The sequence below is a fragment of the Myodes glareolus genome, chromosome 9 (genome assembly GCF_982192425.1).
Source record: "Myodes glareolus chromosome 9, mMyoGla1.1, whole genome shotgun sequence".
NCBI lineage: Eukaryota > Metazoa > Chordata > Mammalia > Rodentia > Cricetidae > Myodes > Myodes glareolus.
Genome location: NC_142034.1, coordinates 4,678,290 through 4,698,285, shown reverse-complemented (window position 1 = coordinate 4,698,285; position 19,996 = coordinate 4,678,290). Strand labels below are relative to the sequence as shown.

The following is a 19,996-nucleotide window of genomic DNA, read 5'->3' as shown; positions in this document are numbered from 1 at the left end:
AGCTTTATCAGTGCTGACTTCTGCAGGCTCACGTTGTCCCGACCAGCTTTAGGTGGTGTGTCAGGACTTGGAGGCAATTTGCTTGATCTGGTAGTTCCCACATGGTGCTATGGACTCATTTGACATGTCCTGTCTGGACCTCAGAAACCTGGTGTTCTGAACCAAGGTCTTGTCAGAACCGAGACAGCAGGGGAGGCTTGTGAGCCATATGCCCTGAAGACTAGTAGCATACTCACCTTAATTCAGGAGCGACTGGAGAGACAGCTCAGTGCTTAAGAACACTGGCTCTTCTTCCAGAGGACTGGGTTTGATTCCCAGCACCTACATGGTGGCTTATAAACTATCTGTAATGCCAGTTAAAGGGCATCTGACTTCTGGCCTCTGTGGGAACCAAGCATGTAAGTGATATACAGGTATACATACAGGAAAACACCTATACATGCACACTCACATATTCTCTCTCTCTCTCTCTCTTTCTCTCTCTCTCTCTCTCTCACACACACACACATATAATATAGCTATGTTAAATATAGATTAAAGATTTCTATATTAAGTATTCATAGTTATAAATAGTTAAATATATAGTTTATACTTAATAAATATAGTTGAGCCATGTGTACTCCTGTAATCTCAGCATTTAGGAGCCAGAAGTAAGAAGCTACATGTTAAGATTCTATCTCAAAAAAAGGCGGGGGGGGGGGGATGTAGGCATATGGCTCATGACTAGAGCCAGGGTCAATCAGCTCTTAGTTAGAGACCAATGAGGAACTACATAGTGAGACCTTGTCTCCAAAAAACTATAGAAGCAGGGAGTGGATTTACAATGGAAGTGTATGGCTGTGCGTAAAGGTAGAGGGTGACCCTCCAGGGCTCTCAGAGTGAGATCTTCAGGGAAGAGGCAAAATACTAATAATGCCTGTGTTTTCAGCTGGATTGAACCCAAACATGAATGTCAACAGTATAGACATGAGCAGTGGTTTGTCTGTGAAGGACTCATCTCAGTCCCAGTCACGCCTCCCTCAGTGGACACATCCCAACTCCATGGGTAACTTGTCTAGTGCTGCTTCTCCCCTGGACCAGAACCCTAGCAAGCATGGTATGTATGTCCTGGGTAAGTGCCTGCCCCACAGCAAGTTGTGGGTTGACTTAGTGATGAGGTAGCCTGAAGTATCACATGTTGATTCTGTGCAGTTCTATGAATGCAGCTCCAAAAGCAGAAGAAAAGCAGTTACCATCACACAGGACTGGCAAGGTCTACCAGCAAGGTCAACCTTCAGATCTTTAGTTCCAAACATACCAAAGAAGATAGGTCAGTGGTGCACGCCTTTGATTCCAGCACTTGGGAGGCAGAGGCAGGTCTACAGAGTGAGTTCCAGGACAGGCTCTAAAGCTACAGAGAAATCCTGACTCGAAAAACTAAAAAAATAAAAATTAAAAATGAGAGGCTAGGTCAGAGTCCTTGTAACTCCTATGGGGCCTGGAGAGATGGGTCAGTAAGAGCAGTTACTGCACTTACAGAACACCTGAGCTTAGTTCTGTCGCCTGTATTGCATAGCTTGCAACTGCTTGTAACTGAAGCTGTGTGGCCCCAATGGGTCCCTACACTCACATGCATATACCCACGCCTGGATATACAAATACATAAAATAGTACCAGAAATAATCATCTTTCAAAAAAGTAAAACACAAAAAGAAATATTCAGAAAAGAGAGAGAGACAAAACAGCTAATCACCAGGTTAGCCTACAGTGGATTAGGGTGTGGCTCAGTGGCAGGGAACTAACCTCAAACACTTGAGGACCTGGGTTCTATTCCCTGAACTGGAAAGGAACAAAAGATAGAAAATAATCTAAAAAGAAAATTAAATCCCCTAATGCTTAATTTAGCAAGAAAATCTCCATGTAACATCTGTGCCCTTTACCTGGCCTTGTCAATTTTGGTTTATTATCTATAAATCAGTGCCCACTTTGTTCTTGCATATTAAGAGCACCCCTGCAGAAAGAGGCGGTGTAGAGATACCAGCAAATATCATCACTAACCAGGAAGACTCTTACTTTGTCCCCAGAAAGACTTACAGTGGGCAGCTTCCCAAGGTATAAAGATTTCCAGCTTACGGGGATAGGAGTGTTCTGTGCACACCTGTAATCCCAGCAGTTGGGAGGTAGAGGCAGGAGAACCAGGTGTTCAAGGCTATCCTTAGCTACTTATAAGTTGGAGACCAGTCTGTATTTCATGAGATCTATCTCAAAAAAATATTTTTTCGATATAAGATTTACAATGGGGGCTGGAAAGGTGGCTCAGAGATTAAGAGCACTGACTGCACTTCCAGAGGACTTGAGTTCAATTCCCAGCAACCGCATGGTGGCTCACAACCATCTGTAATGAGATCTAGTGTCCTCTTCTGGCCTGCGGGCACACATGCCAGAACATTGTGTACATAATAAACAAATAAATAAATCTTAAAAAAAAAAAAAGATTTACAATGTAGCTAGGAGTGTAACATCCATCTATATTTATAGCCAGAGCACAAAAGGCATAATGGCGTATGCCTTTAATAGCTCTTGGAGGCAGAGGCAGGAAGATCTCTGAATTTGAGGCCAGTCTGGTCTACATAGTGAGTTTCAGGACAGCCAGGGCTGCAAAGAGAGACTAGCTCAATGGATAGATGGATGATAGATAGATAGATAGATAGATAGATAGATAGGAAGGAAGGAAGGAAGGAAGGAAGGAAGGAAGGAAGGAAGGAAGGAAGGAAGGAGTGAGTCATTAATATTCACTGCGTACGTGATATGAATTTAGTCAAGTGGCCAAGACAGTATGATCACTTGAGCCCAAGTTTTCATGCCTGGACAAGTCTCTTAAAAGTGGGCGGGGGGAGGGGGGAGAGTAGCGTCGCTGGGGAGTTGGCTCAGCAGGTAGAAGCACTTGCTGCAGAAGCATGAGACCCTGTGTGGTTGCATATACCTTTAACCCCAGTGATTCCTGGAGCAGATGGGAGGGTACCTTGGACTTGCTAACCACTAGCTTAGCTCCAGGTTTAGTGAGAGGCCATGTCCAAGGACACCTCTGGCCTCTGTGCAAGCACATGGGTGTACACACACAAATCAAAAAATGTTATATGTTTCTGTGCTAAGGCAATAGCTCAGTTGGTAGAGTGTTTGCATGAATTGCAAGAAGTCTGGGATAGAGTGTACAGCACCATGTAAACCAAACTTGGTGGTATATGCCTGTGATCTTAGCACTAGAGAGGTAGAAATAGGAAGATCCAGTATATACAGCAAGTTCAAAGCCAGTATTGGACTGACCATATCTTAAAAAGAAGCAAACCTTCCAACTTGACAAACTAAAATAGTTTATAGTGCCACACAGCTATAACCCCAGGATTTGGGTAGCTAGAAGCAGTAAGATTAGGAGTTTAGGATCATTCTTAACTACATAGGAAGTTCAAGGCCAATCCAGACAATATGATACCATCTCAGAAACTAAAGTTCAATAGTAGAGTACTTCCCTGGCCTTGAATTAGATTCCCCACACTGAAAAGTAACAATGATGATAACAACAACAACCAGGTGGTAGTGGAGCACGCCTTTAATCCCAGCACTGGGGAGGCAGAGACAGGTGAATTTCAGTGAGTTTGAGGCCAGCCTGATCTACAGAGTGAGTCCCAGGACAGCCAGGGCTGTGCAGAGAAACCCTGTCTCAAGAAACAAAAAATAATAATGAGTTAGTCAGTGCTTCTCGGGTAGAAGCTTGGCCAAGCATACGCAATGCCCTAGGTTCTATGCTTAGCACCACAAAAAATGTAGTCATCTAAAGACCATATTTGGGCTAACCAACAGTTCCTAGAGAACTTCGGATAGCTTAAGACTGACAGTCCGTGTGACTGCAAGGGGTGAGTGAGGTACTGGGCCTGGAAGGGAAGACTGCAGTGTATCCCCAGGGGTCTTTGACAGAATATTCACTCGGTTTCTGGTCCTGTTCTGTAGGTGCTATCCCTGGAGGTCTAAGCATTGGGCCTCCAGGTAAGTCCTCCATTGATGACTCCTATGGCCGGTACGATTTAATCCAGAACAGTGAGTCACCAGCCAGTCCTCCCGTAGCTGTTCCCCATAGCTGGTCACGTGCCAAATCTGACAGTGATAAAATTTCAAATGGCTCCAGCATCAGCTGGCCCCCAGGTAAGACTGCACACCCTCTCGGACAGCAGTAGATGCAGATGTACCCTAACCTAGGATAGCTGTTAGGGCTGTGGGAGTCTGGGTCTAAAGTCCATAGTTTGGGGTTTCCACTGAGAATGGACAGAGTGTGCTGGTGTCGAGCATTATTGTGTAGCTTCCCGGTTCAAGACAGGAGCAGGTCAGTGGCAAAGGGGAGTGGGTAAGTAAGGGACACCAACTTCTACCTGGTAACTGTTTCTAGTTTGTTCCAAAAGAATGACCAATCTAATAAGCTTAGAGTTCATTAAATCTAAGCAAGGAGTGCCTCTGAGCCTCATTCAGATTTTCTAAATTTCTACAAATATGAAAAAGTTACTTTTAAGTGTCATGATACAACATGAAGGTGCTCTAGCATGCATCCTCATTTTGCTTTCCATGAACAGAATTTCATCCCGGAGTTCCGTGGAAAGGACTTCAGAATATTGATCCTGAGAATGACCCTGATGTCACTCCTGGCAGTGTCCCTACTGGACCCACCATCAACACCACCATCCAGGATGTGAATCGCTACCTCCTCAAGAGTGGAGGTGAGGAGGGCCATCACCCTGCCTTCTGTGGGTGGGTCTCCAGGCTCCCGGAGAGGTATCATCTGACTGTGGTGTCAGAGGATTCCTGGCAAAGCCTGTGAGGAGACTGACTTGAGGCATCTGCTTGTGCTGGATGGGCTAGCACAGCACAGCTCAGGTGTCCTTTACCAAGTGCTCAGGACACAGGGCCTTCAGACACTGTCCCTAATCTGCAAACACAAAACTCAACATTCTGTAGGACTCACGGTGGTGGCACACGCCTCTAATCCAAGCACTTGGGAGACAGAGGCAGGTGTATCTCAGTGAGCTCGAGGCTAGCCTGGTCTACATAGTGGTTTCCAGGACATCCAGGACTGTTACGTAGAGAAACCCTGACTAGAAAAACAAACAAATGCAAACACTCTGTAGATGAATCTTCAACCACAAGTCATCTGCATCATTTTTTAACCATTGTATTAGACAATCACAGCTTCGGTCATCTATCTTTCAGACAAGGGTTTTTTTGTTTTTTGTTTTTTCCTTTTTTTGGGGGGGTGGTGGCTTCAAGATGGTTTGGTTTCTCTGTATAACAGTCCTGGCTGTTCTGGAACTCACCCTGTAGACTGGTCTGACATCTCCCAGACTCCACCTTCTTTTTCCTTTTATCTTTGCTTGGATTTCCCGCCTGACTATATTCTTCCTGGCTATTGGTCAGATCACCTTCTTTATTAACCAGTGGTAATAGAACATGTTCACAGCATACAGAAGAACATCCCACATCAATCAGCCTGTCTCTGCCTCCTGAGTGCTGGGATTAAAGATGTGTGCCATCACTACCCAGAAACAGTGTTTTTCTTGAAATCTCTTTAAACTGGAAGGAAATTGAGCCTTTGTTCATTCTCCCCACCCCTGGTCTTTTTGGTCGTCTTTTTTTTTTTTTTGGATACGGTCTTATGGTGTTTTCCTGGCTATTCTAGAACTCATTATGTAGACCAGGTTGACCTCAGACTCAAAAACCCCTACCTCTGCCTCCTGAGTGCTGGCATCAAAGGTGTGATGAAGTATACTCCACCACACCCAGCTCTGGTCTGTTTCCTGCCCCATTATTGATGCTGATGTTTGGCACAGCCTCTTAGATACCAGGGTGCAGAGTAGTGCCGGGCCACACTGTAAAGCTAGAAGAACATGAAGGTAGGATTTCCACACAGTGGAGGTCACCCTAGGAGGCATTTGCTGAGGCGTTGCTACTTGTTGATGGTAATGGGAGAACCATCTTTCCAAAGTAGCCTGTCACTCCTCAAGCTGCCGTCAGTTACCCAAATATTCAGTTAGGTCACTGCTTAGAGCCTTCTGTTTTGGGGTGCACCTCTGACTCTTTAATATAGTCAGCTCTGAATGGAAGCTGTATGCATACAGAGCACCTTCCTCTCCAGCTGCCCTGCGGCAGTTGCTAGGTATCCTGAAGTGCCTGAGTCATGCTTCAGTGGGGCAATGAGTGATCCCTCAGCACTGATTGGCACCAGGAGCATTCATTCTGAGTGACTTGTACTATCTGCTCAAGGTGTGGCATAGGTGGCCTAGAGAAAAATATGCATTGTAGACATGAGAGCAGCCATCTTCCAGTTGATACATTCTTGATAAAGGTGATAAACCTAGAGAGCAGAAAGGAATCCAAGCCTGGAAAAGGCAGTAGCTACCAGAACAAGGCAAGAAAGCAGAATCAAGTTCAGCACTAAAGAGATGGCCAACTAGCCTGGTGGCTTGAAGCTCTTTGCATCCATGGCCTGTCCTATCTGTAGGAAAGGAGCAGCCCGATTGTTCTTCTCAGCTGCCTGGCTAGCTTACACCTGAAACAACCACACAGAAATTGTGTTCATTAAAACACTGCTTGAGGGGCTGGAGAGATGGCTCAGTGGTTAAGAGTACTGACTGCTCTTGCAGAGGACCCGGGTTCAATTCCCAGCACCCACATGGCAGCTCACAACTGTCTGAAGATCCAGTTTCAAGGGATCTGACACCTTCACACCAATGCACATAAAATAAAGTTAAATAAACCATAAAAAATATTTTAAAAAAAATAAAATAAAATAAAACACTGCTTGACCCATTAGCTCTAACTTTTTATTGGCTAACTCTTACATCTTGATTTAGCCCGTTTCTATTAATCTATGTATTGCCATGTGGCTGTGGCTTACTGGCAAGATTCTAACCAGCATCTATCCCAGGCAGAGGATCTTCTCTGAGTCTGCTTTCTTCCTCCTAGCATTCAGTCTGTCTTCTCTGCCTACCTAAGTTCCGCCCTATCAACTAGGCCAAGGCAGTTTCTTTATTCATTAACCAATGAAAGCAACACATAAGCAAAAGGAACTCCTACACCACCTATCAAAGATGAAGCTTTAGGGTCATGAACATTTGCAAAAGTGCTCAGCAGTGACTCAGGCCATCCTCTGCCAGTTGCTGAATTCTAGAAACACTTGTCACCCTAGGGCTCCTCTGATGGAGACATCTGGTAGGCACACCCCACACCAGTGCTTCTGCACTCACTCTAGATCAGCAGGTGGACAGCTTCCCCCACAGAACCTTTTGAATGACTGAACTGAGATCCAAACTACAACAAGACGACACTCATGCCCAAAGGAAAGACAGCTGCCCACAGCTCTGTTGAGCTCCTTTTATGTACTTAGACCATGGTGCTTGTTTATATTTTTTAGGATATTGGATATGAGGGGTTTTGGATCTGGATGGGAGGTTAATTATTATTTTGGAGGTTTGTTTCAGTGGTTTTGAGACAAGGTCTCATGTGGTCCTGAGTATACTGTGTAACTGAGAATGACCTTGAGCTTTTGATCCTCTTGAGTGTTAGGAATATAAGCATGTACCACCACATCCTGTTTTTATTTTTGTTGCTCTTACTGCTTTGGTTGGGGGGGGGGGGTTGGTTGGTTGTTTTTAATAATTTATTTGCATATGATTTATTTATGTGCATTAGTGTTTTTGCCTGCATGTATATCTGTGTGAGGGTATTAGATCCACTAGAGCTGGAGTTACAGACAGTTGTGAGCTGCCATGTGGTTGCTGGGAATTGAACCCTGGGTCCTCTAGAAGAGCAGACAGTGTTCTCAACCACTGAGTCATATTTCCAGCCCCTGGTTTTGTTTTTATAAACAAGGTTTCATATGTCCCAGGCTGACCTCAGACTTACTCTCTAGATCAGGCTAGCCTTGAACCTCCCTATCCTCCTGCTTAGCTAACTACTGAGATTATATAAATGACACCAACATTTCTGACTTTGTTGAACATTTTATTTATTTTTTTGGTTTTTCGAGACAAGGTTTCTCTGTAGCTTTGGAGCCTGTCCTGGAACTAGCTCTAGTAGACCAGGCTGGCCTTGAACTCACAGAGATCTGTCTGCCTCCCGAGTGCTGGTATTATAGGTGTGTGCCACCACTGCCCAGCCTCAACATTTTAATTAAGTTTTTATTATTATGGCCATGGTATTGAATTCTGATCTGTATTTAAAAAGATTCAGAGCCAGGCAGTAGTGGCACATGCCTTTAATCCCAACACTCAGAAAGCAGAGACAGGCATGTCTCTGTTAGTTTGAGGCCAGCCTGGTCTATAGAGCAAGATCTAGAAAAGCCATAGTTACACAAACGAACAAACAAACCCTATCTCAAGAAAAAAAAAAATAGTACCAAGCCCCAGTATTTGATGGGTGCTGTTTTGGTTTAAACCCTTGAGAAGTGAGCAGCAGCCAGACTGACTGGTGGGCTCAGTTTTGCAAGGTCATTTTAAAAGACTTGGTTCATCTGGAGAGGGAGGGACATGATTTTATATGATAGATTTCACTGTTGAAACAAAACATTTCAAATCAGGAGGTCCCTCCTAAACTCCACTCTGTTACTTACTATAAAGGACATCTCTGCAGGGCTCAGTCTTTCATTTTGTGACCTTAGGCTGATGATGTCAGTGGACTGAGGAAGTATTTTAGGATTTTTGGTAGAGCAGATATCTTTTAAAACTCAAGACCCACAGCACAGGAGTCACTGTCCACTGTCTGCTTTAGTAGAGATCATAGCATGTGCACAGTAGTGCAGCCGGCTGAGCTGGGGGAACCATGGCTTTCTGTTGTGTCAGTGGGCATGGCAGCACAGCTGTGCCTGGGTCCCAGTTGGAGGAGTTCTTTGTGCTCTGCTTTCTGCCACAGAACTGGCACCAACCCCATCCTCACTTTCTACAGGGTCTTGATTTCTTTACACACTTGTGAAAAAGAGGAATGGCCAGACCCAAACCAAGCCATGAGGAACCAAGATGTCACACGGGTAGCCGAAATCCCCAGAGGCCCTGCAGATGCAGGGACAAGGTCTCTCAGAGTAGAATGTCATGGCTCTGGCATACACAGTGGTCGGGATGGATGCCTCCCTGTTACCCCAGGTCCCTGAGGGAATTGGGATTAAGAGATAAACTCATGCTGGGCAACAGTGGACCACACCTTTAATCAATCCCAACACTCAGGCAGCAGAGGCAGGCGAATCTCTGAATTTGAGGCCAGGCTGGTCTACAGAGTGAGTTCAGAGACAACCAGGGTGGTTACACAGAGAAAAGATGTCTCAAAACACCAAAGAAAGAAGGAAGGAAGGAAGGAAGGAAGGAAGGAAGGAAGGAAGGAAGGAAGGAAGGAAGGAAGGAAAGAAAGAAAAAAGAGAAAAAGGCTCAGAAAAGTTCTCTTGTTTCTATGTATACCAGAGTTTATATTGAGGAGTTTGCTTTTTTTTTTAATTTTGTGTCTTTTGTTTGAGCTATAAAAGAATGAGAATTGCCCTATATTTAAATTATTATCCTTTCAGTAGGGAAAATTCCCATGATCCTTCACTGTCCTGGCCTAGGGTTTAGCTGTCTTGTCAGTGGTTCTCTCCCTTGTGACTTGCCTACCTCAGGGGATTCCTGCCATTGCTATATACTGTGTTATCTTGGTTTTCTGGAACTTTCAAAAAAGGTCTATTGTAGGCTTTCCCAGGATCTGGGAAACTCAATCTCATCTTCCTCCCTACTCTGTGTCATGCTTCATCCTCACTGCTCACTGCATGCCTACCACCCCATCTTAGCGCTTGCTTGGTTCTACAGGGTTCTCCCCACCTGCTCCTCCTGGACAGGGAGGCCACCTATGATAAAGAAGGCAGGGACTTGACCATCTCAGCAGCGGGAACGTGTATCATCACTTACAGAGTGGGGGTGATAATGTCTCCTCATAGAGTGATGAAACCACGTGATTTGTAGGTCCCTCCTGAGTAGCTCAGCTGCTCCTTTCTCCTCACAGTGACAAAGGTCTGTGACTCTGGTTTTTTTTTTTTTTTTTAGGAATACATCTGTAGATATATAAAGGTAATTAAAGATAAATATGAATTTAAGGGAGAACAAAAGAGCTATATTGGAGGGATTGAGAGAAGTAAGGGGAATGAGAAAGGATAATATTTATTAATGAAAATTTTAATTTTAAACTGTAGAGTCATATGTATGAAAAAGTCTAACAATATAATAAATGATGACAGACAATAAATATTAAATATGAATACTTCATTCCCAGAGATTGTGGTGAAAAGTCAGACCAGTTTCAAATGTTCTTGCAGTATCTTTTTTTTTTTATTAAAAATTTCCACCTCTTCCCCTCCTCCCTTTTTCCTCCCCCTCCCTCTCTAGTCTTAAGAGCAGTCAGGGTTCCCTGCCCCATGGGAAGTCCAAGGTCCTCCCCGCTCCATACAGGTCTATAAAGGTGAGCATCCAAACAAACCAGACTCCCACAAAGTCAGTCCATGCAGTAGAATAAAAACCCAGTGCCATTGTCCTTGGCTTCTCAGTCAGCCTTCATTGCCAGCCACGTTCAGAGTATCTATTTTGATCACATGCTCCATCACTCCCAGTCCAGCTGGCCTTGGTGAGCTCCCATTAGATCAGTCCCACCGTCTCACTGTGACTCTTTGGACATGCAAAGTCAGGCAGCAGTGTAGGTTTGTGCTTAACTGCAGCAGTCCCACTGTATGCACCCATCTTCCTCCGCTGACCTGTCATTGTGGTGTCTGAAACACTCTTGTGACACTGCAGACCTCACAGCTCCTCAATAAATCATTTCTTCTAGAGTAAAAGAAAGTGGAGAACGGATCTCAGTATAGATGGCTGTGAGCCACCACGTGGTTGCTGGGAATTGAACTCAGGACCTCTGGAAGAGCAGCCAGTGCTCTTTCATCTCTGAACCACCTCTCCAGCCCCAAGAATGGTTTATTATATTTTTTTTTTTTTAAATTAAGAGTTGGGCTGGAGAGATGGCTCAGAGGTTTAAGAGCACTGGCTGCTCTTCCAGAGGTCCTGAGTTCAATTCCCAGCAGCCATCTGTGATGAGATCTGGTGCCCTCTTCTGGCCTGCAGGCATATGTGGAGGCTGAACATTATGTACATAATAAATAAATAAATAAATAAATCTTTAAAAAAAATTAGAGTTTCTCTATGTAGCTGGCTGACTTTGAACTCAAACAGATCCTCCTGTCTCTGCCTCCCTAGTGCTGTAAATAAAGGCATGCAACCACACTAGGCTTTATAAAACTTTCCTTAAGATAAAGACATAGGATGTGTGTACACACACTGTCTCGCTATGCCATCAAATCTCATCCAGATTTTAAACTGGTATGGTATACCTTGCTGCACAGAGCTGAGCTGCTGCAGGAAAGTGCTCCTGAGGCCTCTGCTCCCTGGGGATTCCTGTAACACTCCACCTGGGCCTGGGGAGGAAAGCAGTGTTGATGTGCTCCAGCATCATGCTAAGAAAGCAAAGCCAGTGGTGCTGGATTGTTTGCACTCCTTCTGATTTGACAAAGAAGTGTGCTTCAACCTTTTATACCTCCACTGGGAAGTAGCTAAAGAAAAAAGGCAAAAATCACCTTTTTTGATAGCATTTGGTTTCCAGTGTGTCTAGCCTGTGTTCGCTGTGAGGCTATTTTCCTCTCAGTAGCCAGCCCCGGGGTAAGGGCACATCTGTATTGCAAATATGTCTTAGTGGCTGTTCAGTTGAGCTTGAGCAGATGAAAGAACTGGGGCTGGTGGTATCCATTGCTTTTGTGTTTCTCCCAGTGAGTTCCAGTTACTGCATCCCCACCTGGTGTTGCATCTCAATCCAGAAGCAGTGGAGACATCTGTGGAGATAGATAAAGAGATCTCTAGACACTTGGGAGATCATAGTGGTTGTGAGGGAAGTGTCTGTCTGTCAGAAGGAGCATTACTCTGACTGGGGACTAATGCTCCTAGAGACTGCACAAGAAGCATCTGTGTACACCATGACCATCCCAGTACAGCTTGCTGATTAGTTAAAGACTGATCTTGGGAGGACTGGGTGTAGCTCAGTTGATAAACCGCTTGCCTAGCGTTCACTAATCCCTGGGCTCCATTCCCAACACCAAATAATCAGGTATATTTATGCATGTACTCCTGTAAGCCTAGCACTTGGGAGACAAAGGCAGCAGGATTGCCACAAGCTCAAGGCCAACCTGGGCTACATAGGAAGACCCTCTCTCCTTTTTTTTTTGTTGTTGTTGTTGCTGTTTTGTTTTTGTTTGGTTTTTTGGGTTTTTTGGGTTTTTTATATGTAGAGTTTCTTAGTAGCTTTGGAGCCTGTCCTGGAACTTGATCTGTAGACAGGCCTTGAACTCACAGAGATCTACCTAGGAAGACCGTATTTCAAGCAAATACAAAATTTAATAAATAAAAAAGATTAATCTTCAGTACTCTATTTTCTTCGTAGCAAAGGTTAGCAAACTGATAAAAGTGTCAGCCAAGTCTGCACAGGGCACCCACAGTATTTCATAGCAGAAATGAGAAGAGAGTAACGCTGGGTGCAGTGGCACGGTCACTGTCCCATCAGCCCATGAGGCTGGCTTGGGCCACCCAGAGGCAGGGCAGTATGAGACAGAAGGCACATGGTGTTCTGTCACTGCTGCCCTCCCTTCTGCAGGACTCCATCACTCCACAGCCGCACTCACTTCTCTGGGTGTGCACAGTACACAGTCTCTCTTTTTCTCCTTCCAGGTAAACTGTCAGACATTAAATCAACGTGGTCCTCGGGCCCAGCCTCTCACACACAAGCCTCTCTGTCTCATGAGTTGTGGAAGGTACCCAGAAACACTACTGCACCCACCAGGCCACCTCCAGGCTTAGCCAATCCCAAGCCTTCCTCTACATGGGGCACCAGCCCCCTAGGCTGGACCAGCTCCTACTCCTCGGGTAAGCACTGCACCTCCTGTTGACAGGGTACAGGGTACGAGAAGCTGCTCCATACATGCTTTAGGGATGCACGTGTTTTATCCCAGGCCTATTATCAGACCCCTGGAGCCTGTGAGGTTAAGAAAGAGCTGGAGTATCATAAACCTGTAGGGCACTTACCACATGGACTGTGTCCTTGGAAAGACAATTCAGCCATTCTAGGCTTTCCACCCACCTCAGTCAGCACAGGGGTCTTAATTTCTTCACAAGATTCCATAGAAATATAAGGGCTTTCTGTACCAGAATGAAGGTCCCTCAGAAGTGCTGTGCAGCTCTGTAGAGTCCCTCCACCCCATTTGCATCACGTGTGCAGTCACTGGGCTCCATTGACAGCGCAGTCAGCTGTGGAGATTAAGAGCAGTGTCCGGCCTTGTAGCAGCAGTCCTGCCCTGCTGTGTTCAACAAGCAAGTTGTGCTGTAACAAGCAGAACTTGAGTGTGTTGCCTGGGGCTGGAACAGCACAAGGTAGAGTAGAACTTTCCAAGTGACTCTCAGGTACCCTGTCAAACCTACCCCTATGGCACAGACATAAAAAGACAAAGCCTCCTAGGCTGGCAGACATATTTGGGAAATCAGGGTTTTCATGAGCCATGGGCGAAATCTGCTGTGGTTATGAGATTGGGTTTATCAAAAAATGCTATGGCTTCCACAGGGTCCAAAGACTAGAGCTTGTTATATGTTTTAGGCCAGACTAGAAACATGGCCTGTGGGTTGAATTCTTGATCCATGAACTTGTTACACAGGTTCTGCTTGGAGTACTGACACCTCAGGAAGAACAAGCAGCTGGCTCGTTCTGCGCAACCTCACACCCCAGGTAAAAGTGCTGCCAGGTCGGGGGCTGTCATGTCACACCCATGAGTAGTTGCTTATGGCCAAGAGGTACCTGCTCTACCCCGGAGCAGGTACCTGTGTCAGGCAGGCATCTTCCTTCAGAGCCTAGAGTGGCTGAGGCAAGTATGAATGACAGGTAAGTGTGGGCAGACACAGCCAGGCACTTCTCTCAGCCATGCTCCTGGTGACTTAGTTGCCCTTCAAAAGCTGAAAAACATACTTTTTATAAGAGAACCTTCATCTTACACATCCATTCAAGGGGATTTGGCCTCCTTAGGCATATGTCAGCTTGTAGGTCAGCTTGTAGGCACCATTCTCTGGCACAGAACTAGCCTCTCACCTCAAGGCTACCAGGCTGCTGCTATGCCTTTTGTAAACTACAGAACTCAAAATGGAACTTTGGCCCTTGCCTCTGACTAATGTAACTGGAGTAGCCCACATTGCAGATGCCTGGCCGCAAAGGCACCTTCCAGTGGTAGTTGCTGTAACTAGCGTGTCAAAAGAAGTCTGTCTGGTATGCAGTGCACCCAGTTTCCATACTGCTATTGCAGAACACAGCAAGAGCTTGAAGGAAAGCATATTCTGCCCTTTGCTTCCTCCTCAGATTGACGGTTCTACACTGCGGACGCTGTGTTTGCAGCATGGGCCTCTCATCACATTCCACCTGAATCTAACCCAAGGCAATGCTGTGGTCCGTTACAGCTCCAAGGAAGAAGCCGCCAAGGCCCAAAAGTCTCTGCACATGTATGTTTTTTCCTCAGTCCCCTCACTGCTGAGTTGCCACCAGTGCCCAGTGTTGTTAGGTGGGGGAGCGAGTGTTGTGGCGCCACCCCCACACTGCTGCACAGGTGGTGCCCTGGGCAGAACTCCGTCCTTTCCTAGCCCAGATCTTGGAAATCCAAGATCAAAAAAATATGGACAGACTTGACTCCTCTGGCTTAGCTCTTCAGCTTGTAGACAGCCATCTTCTTCTGTGTCTCCACAGAGTCACTGGGTTTGTTTTGTGTCCCCTTAGAAAAGTCAAAAGGAGCCTCTAGAAGCCTCCAGGACTACAGCAGCCCACTGCCCACTTGCTTTCCATGCAGAATACAAAAAGACCTCCTCTGGAGTCGCCAGAGGTGGGCGACACTGATGCCAGCTGAACCCCCACTGTACAGCACTCTTAAACATGTACTCCACACATCAGTCCTCCGTGGCTGCCAAATTCATTATCTAGCTTAGAGTTAACAGTGACAACACAGCCACAAGGCTAGGTCGTCGTGATAGCCTGTGGCATGATGATTTTTGTTGTCTGTCTTTCCTGTAGCACAGACTCAGGACTCATAATGAAACACTTACCCAGCCTCTTGCTTTCTAGGTGTGTACTGGGAAACACCACCATCTTGGCTGAGTTCGCTGGTGAAGAAGAAGTGAACCGGTTCCTGGCCCAAGGCCAAGCCCTCCCACCCACCTCCAGCTGGCAATCCAGTAGCGGGGGCAGCCAGCCCAGGCTGGGCTCCTCGGGCAGCACCCATGGCCTAGTGCGCAGCGACACTGCCCACTGGAACACCCCGTGCCTGAGCGGCAAAGGCAGCAGTGAACTGCTGTGGGGTGGGGTGCCCCAGTACTCTAGCAGTCTCTGGGGCCCTCCCAGTGCTGATGATGCCAGGGTGATCGGCAGCCCCACGCCTCTCAACACTTTGCTGCCTGGGGACCTGCTCAGCGGCGAGTCCATCTAGGGGTCACCTTCATCAGGGAGGAGAGAGCTGACCATGCCAGGCGCGGCTCTGAGGCTCCAGCTGATGGATAAGCTGCCCCTTCGAGTACCTCTGTCCAGTTCTGAAGATGAACCTTGGCCTCAGCCCTTGTGAACTGTTGAAGACAGTGCGGGCTGCGTTTGGTCAGTGTCACGTGCTAACGACAGGATGTTCCTCATAGCTTTTTATTTTATGTCGTCTTATGTTTGTACGGTGTGTTGTCATTTTGCGTTTTAAGTATAAAAGCTGCTTAGAATAGTTCTATCATGAAGGGCACTTTTCAGACTGTGGGCTGGAAAGGGTTATTTTATGGCGGGGTGGGGGAGACTTGAAGCCTATTTAAAGTGAGCCTGTGACGATTATGCACATTACCAGAGGCGGCGGGCGGGCGGGTGGGCAGCTGCGTTGTGCAGGCACAGAGCTGAGATGTGGCTAATGCTCTGTCCCCTGGATCCGCCTATGCACATTTACCCTTGTTGCATTACTTTTTCATGTCATTTTTTTTATCCCAAAAAATTATTTTTAAAAAGTTAAAAAAAAAAGACATATCAGACATGCAAATACTTGAACCCAGCAGGCCAATACCGAAATGTGAACACTTCCACGTTGACATCTGTGCACAGAAACAGGCTCTAGGAAATGTCCACGTCATAGCCTACATGTGCGTGTGTGCGTGTGGAACAGTGTGTGTGCGTGTGCGTGCTTGCACGGTTAGCGTTTATTGTATGCGTGTTTGAGAGTGCGTGAGGGATTTAACTGTGGGTTTCCCTTTTATTCAGTATATGCTTTTTTTTTTTTTTTGCGCATTGGTCAAATGTTCTCATTGTTGTTCGCTTCTAACTTTGCACTGAGGTGTCCCTGCCCTTCCTTCAGCTGATCCTAGACAGTAAAGAGAACGTGGGACAGGGCTGGTGACAATTCATGTGTAAATGTTTACTCAAGGACTCTGTTATTGCATTTAAAGTTACAGTGTATATCTCTGGAGAATAATATGTCTATCTACCTTTAGCAGCTTTTCATTGTGGACTAATGCAAGAAGATTATTACCAGAGTATTGCACCATTTCCCATCTGGAATATAAAGTTAAAGAGAAAAACAAAACTGTTGTTGAACTGTGGCCATAGATACTTGTAGAGAATGGGTGTCCCGCAAGGAGCGGGAACAAGCACTTGGACATGGGTTGTGACTGCTTTTGGAGGAGCTGTGCTTTGGGCTCCCACCTGTTTACAGACCTTTTTTCTCCTTCAGACTTTAAAATAAAATTTTAAAAAAAATTTAAAAAATTTAAAAGGAATAAAAAAAAAAGACTTCCATCTTTAAAAAAGGAAAAAAAAACAAGCAAACAAACAAAAACCTATTTTCAGAATGCAGATGTGTTACTTCAGAGCTCTGGGATGGGGCGTGCTGCTCCCTCCAGCCATCATGGACTCTGTCAGTTGTCTTCACCCTTCCTCAAGGTGATGAGGCATTGTGGTCTCTGTCTTGCACATGCCGGCTAGCTCTCAGGAAAGCCAGGGCTCCCGGGGGCAGCTCCACACCATTTCATGTATTTTTAAACCCAACTCCTAGCACTGAAGAGGTTATTTAAAAAAAGAAAAAGAAAAGAAAGAAAAAAAAGAAAAAGGAAAAAACAGAAAAAAAAACCACAAAGAAGAAAAATACCTAATCTCTAATGTGTAGCAGTTACATATTTACCAAATAATGGACTCAAAAGAAATAGATGTTTGAAGAGTGCTTTATATATTAAAAATTGCTTTATGTTTTAAAGATGATCAATGTTTTGATTGTTTTGCAAGGAAGAAAGACAATGAAATAACACACCCTCAAGTATGTTTTAAAAAAATATATGAACATTGTACTCCCTGCCTATGTGGTAAGGAAACTTGTGCATTACATTTTTTAATTAGCTTTTTAATGGTTTTATCAAAACAAGGAAGAAAGCAAATCCTGCAGGACCGCAGAGAAACGCTGGTTCTCTAGAGGATCGTGAGCTATGCACAACTGGGTTCATCGTGTATCCCCCGGAACGGCCTCCTCAGAGTGACTGCATCTCATCGCCATCACGTGCGTCCTAGATATTTGATGTATGTATATCAAATACGTGCGTGTGCGTGCGTGTGCTCTCAGACCTACAGCTTGCCATGCTGCCATTTAGCACTGAGTTATAGAAAAACTCCTAATGTTTTAAAACTGGGGATGAAGTAAAGGATGTTTTCAATTTTTGTGCCCCCCCTTTTTCTTTCTTTTTTTTTTTTTTTTTTGAATCTTTTGAATTTAAAATGTCTCTGACTCTAAGATTAAAAGAAAAAGCATTTGTGGCGCTTAGTGCCCCTCCTCATGGAATGTGGTGGTTGGACGCACACCAGAGGTTGCTTTTAAAAATACAGCGCTTTGTTGAGTCTTAATAAACTGCGGTTTTTCTTGGCTATTCACTCTTGCTGGGTCATTATCTATCTGTGAGAGGCAGGGACTTCCTTTTTCACTTTCTGCTGAGTTTGCATTCATTCCTGGCTAAACTCAGTCTTGGCTGTTTGACTTGAAGCATTGCTTTGGTTTTGCTAAGAATATGTGGATTCTGTCAGTAGCCACTGAGAGACAGAACAGCTTCTAAGTCCCCCTGACCTGACTGAATTGGATGCATTTGAAGACCAGTATAACCCAGGCAAGCAGCGGGTAGAGCCAGGGGCTGCAGGTTTTCCCAGAACTACCACCCATGCTCATTGTCACATGTCCAATACAGGCATTTAAAAAGAAACCAGAGAGGCTGGGATGTAGCTCACTGGCAGGGCTTTTGTGTGTAGGCACAGGGTACTGGGCTCCATCCGCAGTGCTGTCTGGAAAAATCACGGTGGTATGTGTCTGTAGTGGTCCCAGCACCCAGGAGGCTGGGGAGTAGCACTGCCTGAGTCCACAGGCCATGCAACAAGGGCCCAACTCAGAAAAAAAAAGGGGGGCATTAATATGCTTTCTAAGTGTTTTATTGATCTCTGCCCCTAAAACGTATTGGCTAAAACGCACAAAACAGCAGCATTGTTGCCCTAGGGCTCATGGGTGGCACTAGGTCAGTTCTCACGTGCTATTGTTGACCCACCATGAGCTGAGGAGGAGAGCTGGTAGCTCTGCTGAGGAAATCACCCAAGGGGCCCTGGCCTCATGGGAATCCAGAGGAAGAGTGAGACTCAGGATTTCAAGCTGCCCTTGGCCTTCTAGCAACCTCCAGCTCAGCTGACCAGAGCTTCAGCAGAAGAGCAGACTACAGCTAGCCTTGGAGCTGCTGTGGCACAGGCGTTTTTGTCTCCTGTAGGTAAAGAAGCAGTGGCTTAGAGGAGCCTCCTGTGTCAGTCAGATGCTGTTGTCAGCCTTCCAGTGCCTTCAAGACAGCCAGGGAGTGAACAGTAGGTTTGTGGAGGTGGCACCCGGCCCGGCCATCGAAGCTACGTTGGATTTTGATGAGGACCAGAATGAGAATCAGTGGAAGAAACCTCATGGGATTGGATTGGATTGGATGAAGTAGGCCTTATGTCAGATCCAGGAAGCAGTAGGTTTGGAGCTGCCCTAGCACTACACTGTTCTGACGAGACTGTGGCACAGCAGTTACAGCAGAAGGCAGGATGCCCAGCCAAGGTGGTGTGCCTGACAGAAGAGAATGCCTGTGGAGGTGGGCAAGCCCAAATGGGACCCAAGCCATGGTGGGAGCTACTGTGGGGCCTGCGTTGAATGAAGCAGACAGACGTTGGCAGCAAGGGTTATCCCAAGAAGCTTCTGTGCGGCCAGGGTGACAAGTGCCTTTGTGAGCCAATGCTTCTCGGAGTCACTGCTGATAAAGGCGGAGTCACTGCTGATAAAGGCGTCTTCACAAGCTCATCTCCTGCTGTCAGCCCCATCCATCCTTGTGAACAGCCTTCAGCTTAGGTGTCCACTTACAACAGATGGTGCTAGATCGCACCCAGAAATCTTCAAAATCATAGTGCTTGGTCTGAGTATTCCTTAAGGACCTCAGAGCAGAGGCCCAGGTGGTTTCAAAGCCTGTGTGCTCCCCTGTGCAGCCAAGGTCAAGAAGCAGAGGTGACAGGAACGCACACCTGCAATGCCAGCATTAGGGAGTGCAGGCAAGAGGATCAGGACTGCAGTTATCCTTGGCTAGCATGGGCTACATGAGACCCCACACTAGAGCTCTGTATTCACTGTGAAACGCTACTACCTGCTAAACAGAAGTTTACAGTTTCCAAGTGTGGAGTTGATTGCATTTGCCAATTACAGCAAACTCATCTTCCCTCCCTTTCCTACAAAACAGTGGAGTGGCTTTGTGGTAGAGCCCCTGATGCTAAGTACTCCCAGGATCCCTAGAGCCCCATCCCCAGGTAAGGAATGGAGGTTGTAGACAAAAAGCATGGCCAGCTGGGG

General features: G+C 46.0%; 1 protein-coding gene across 7 annotated transcripts in view; it reads left to right on the top strand.

Annotated features, from left to right (window-relative positions):
* Tnrc6c (trinucleotide repeat containing adaptor 6C) overlaps nt 1–18,020 on the top strand; it is a 115,349-nt gene extending 97,329 nt beyond the window's left edge. For all 7 annotated transcript variants that reach the window (XM_087909715.1, XM_085696098.2, XM_085696099.2 and 4 more), the window contains 7 exons: nt 929–1,096; nt 3,985–4,176; nt 4,599–4,742; nt 12,792–12,986; nt 13,769–13,839; nt 14,461–14,600; nt 15,214–18,020. In XM_087909715.1, the coding sequence (XP_087765841.1) occupies nt 929–1,096; nt 3,985–4,176; nt 4,599–4,742; nt 12,792–12,986; nt 13,769–13,839; nt 14,461–14,600; nt 15,214–15,574 (1,271 nt within the window). In that variant the 3' untranslated portion in view covers nt 15,575–18,020. The remainder of the gene's footprint in view (nt 1–928; nt 1,097–3,984; nt 4,177–4,598; nt 4,743–12,791; nt 12,987–13,768; nt 13,840–14,460; nt 14,601–15,213) is intronic.
* Nucleotides 18,021–19,996: the final 1,976 nt, after the last annotated feature.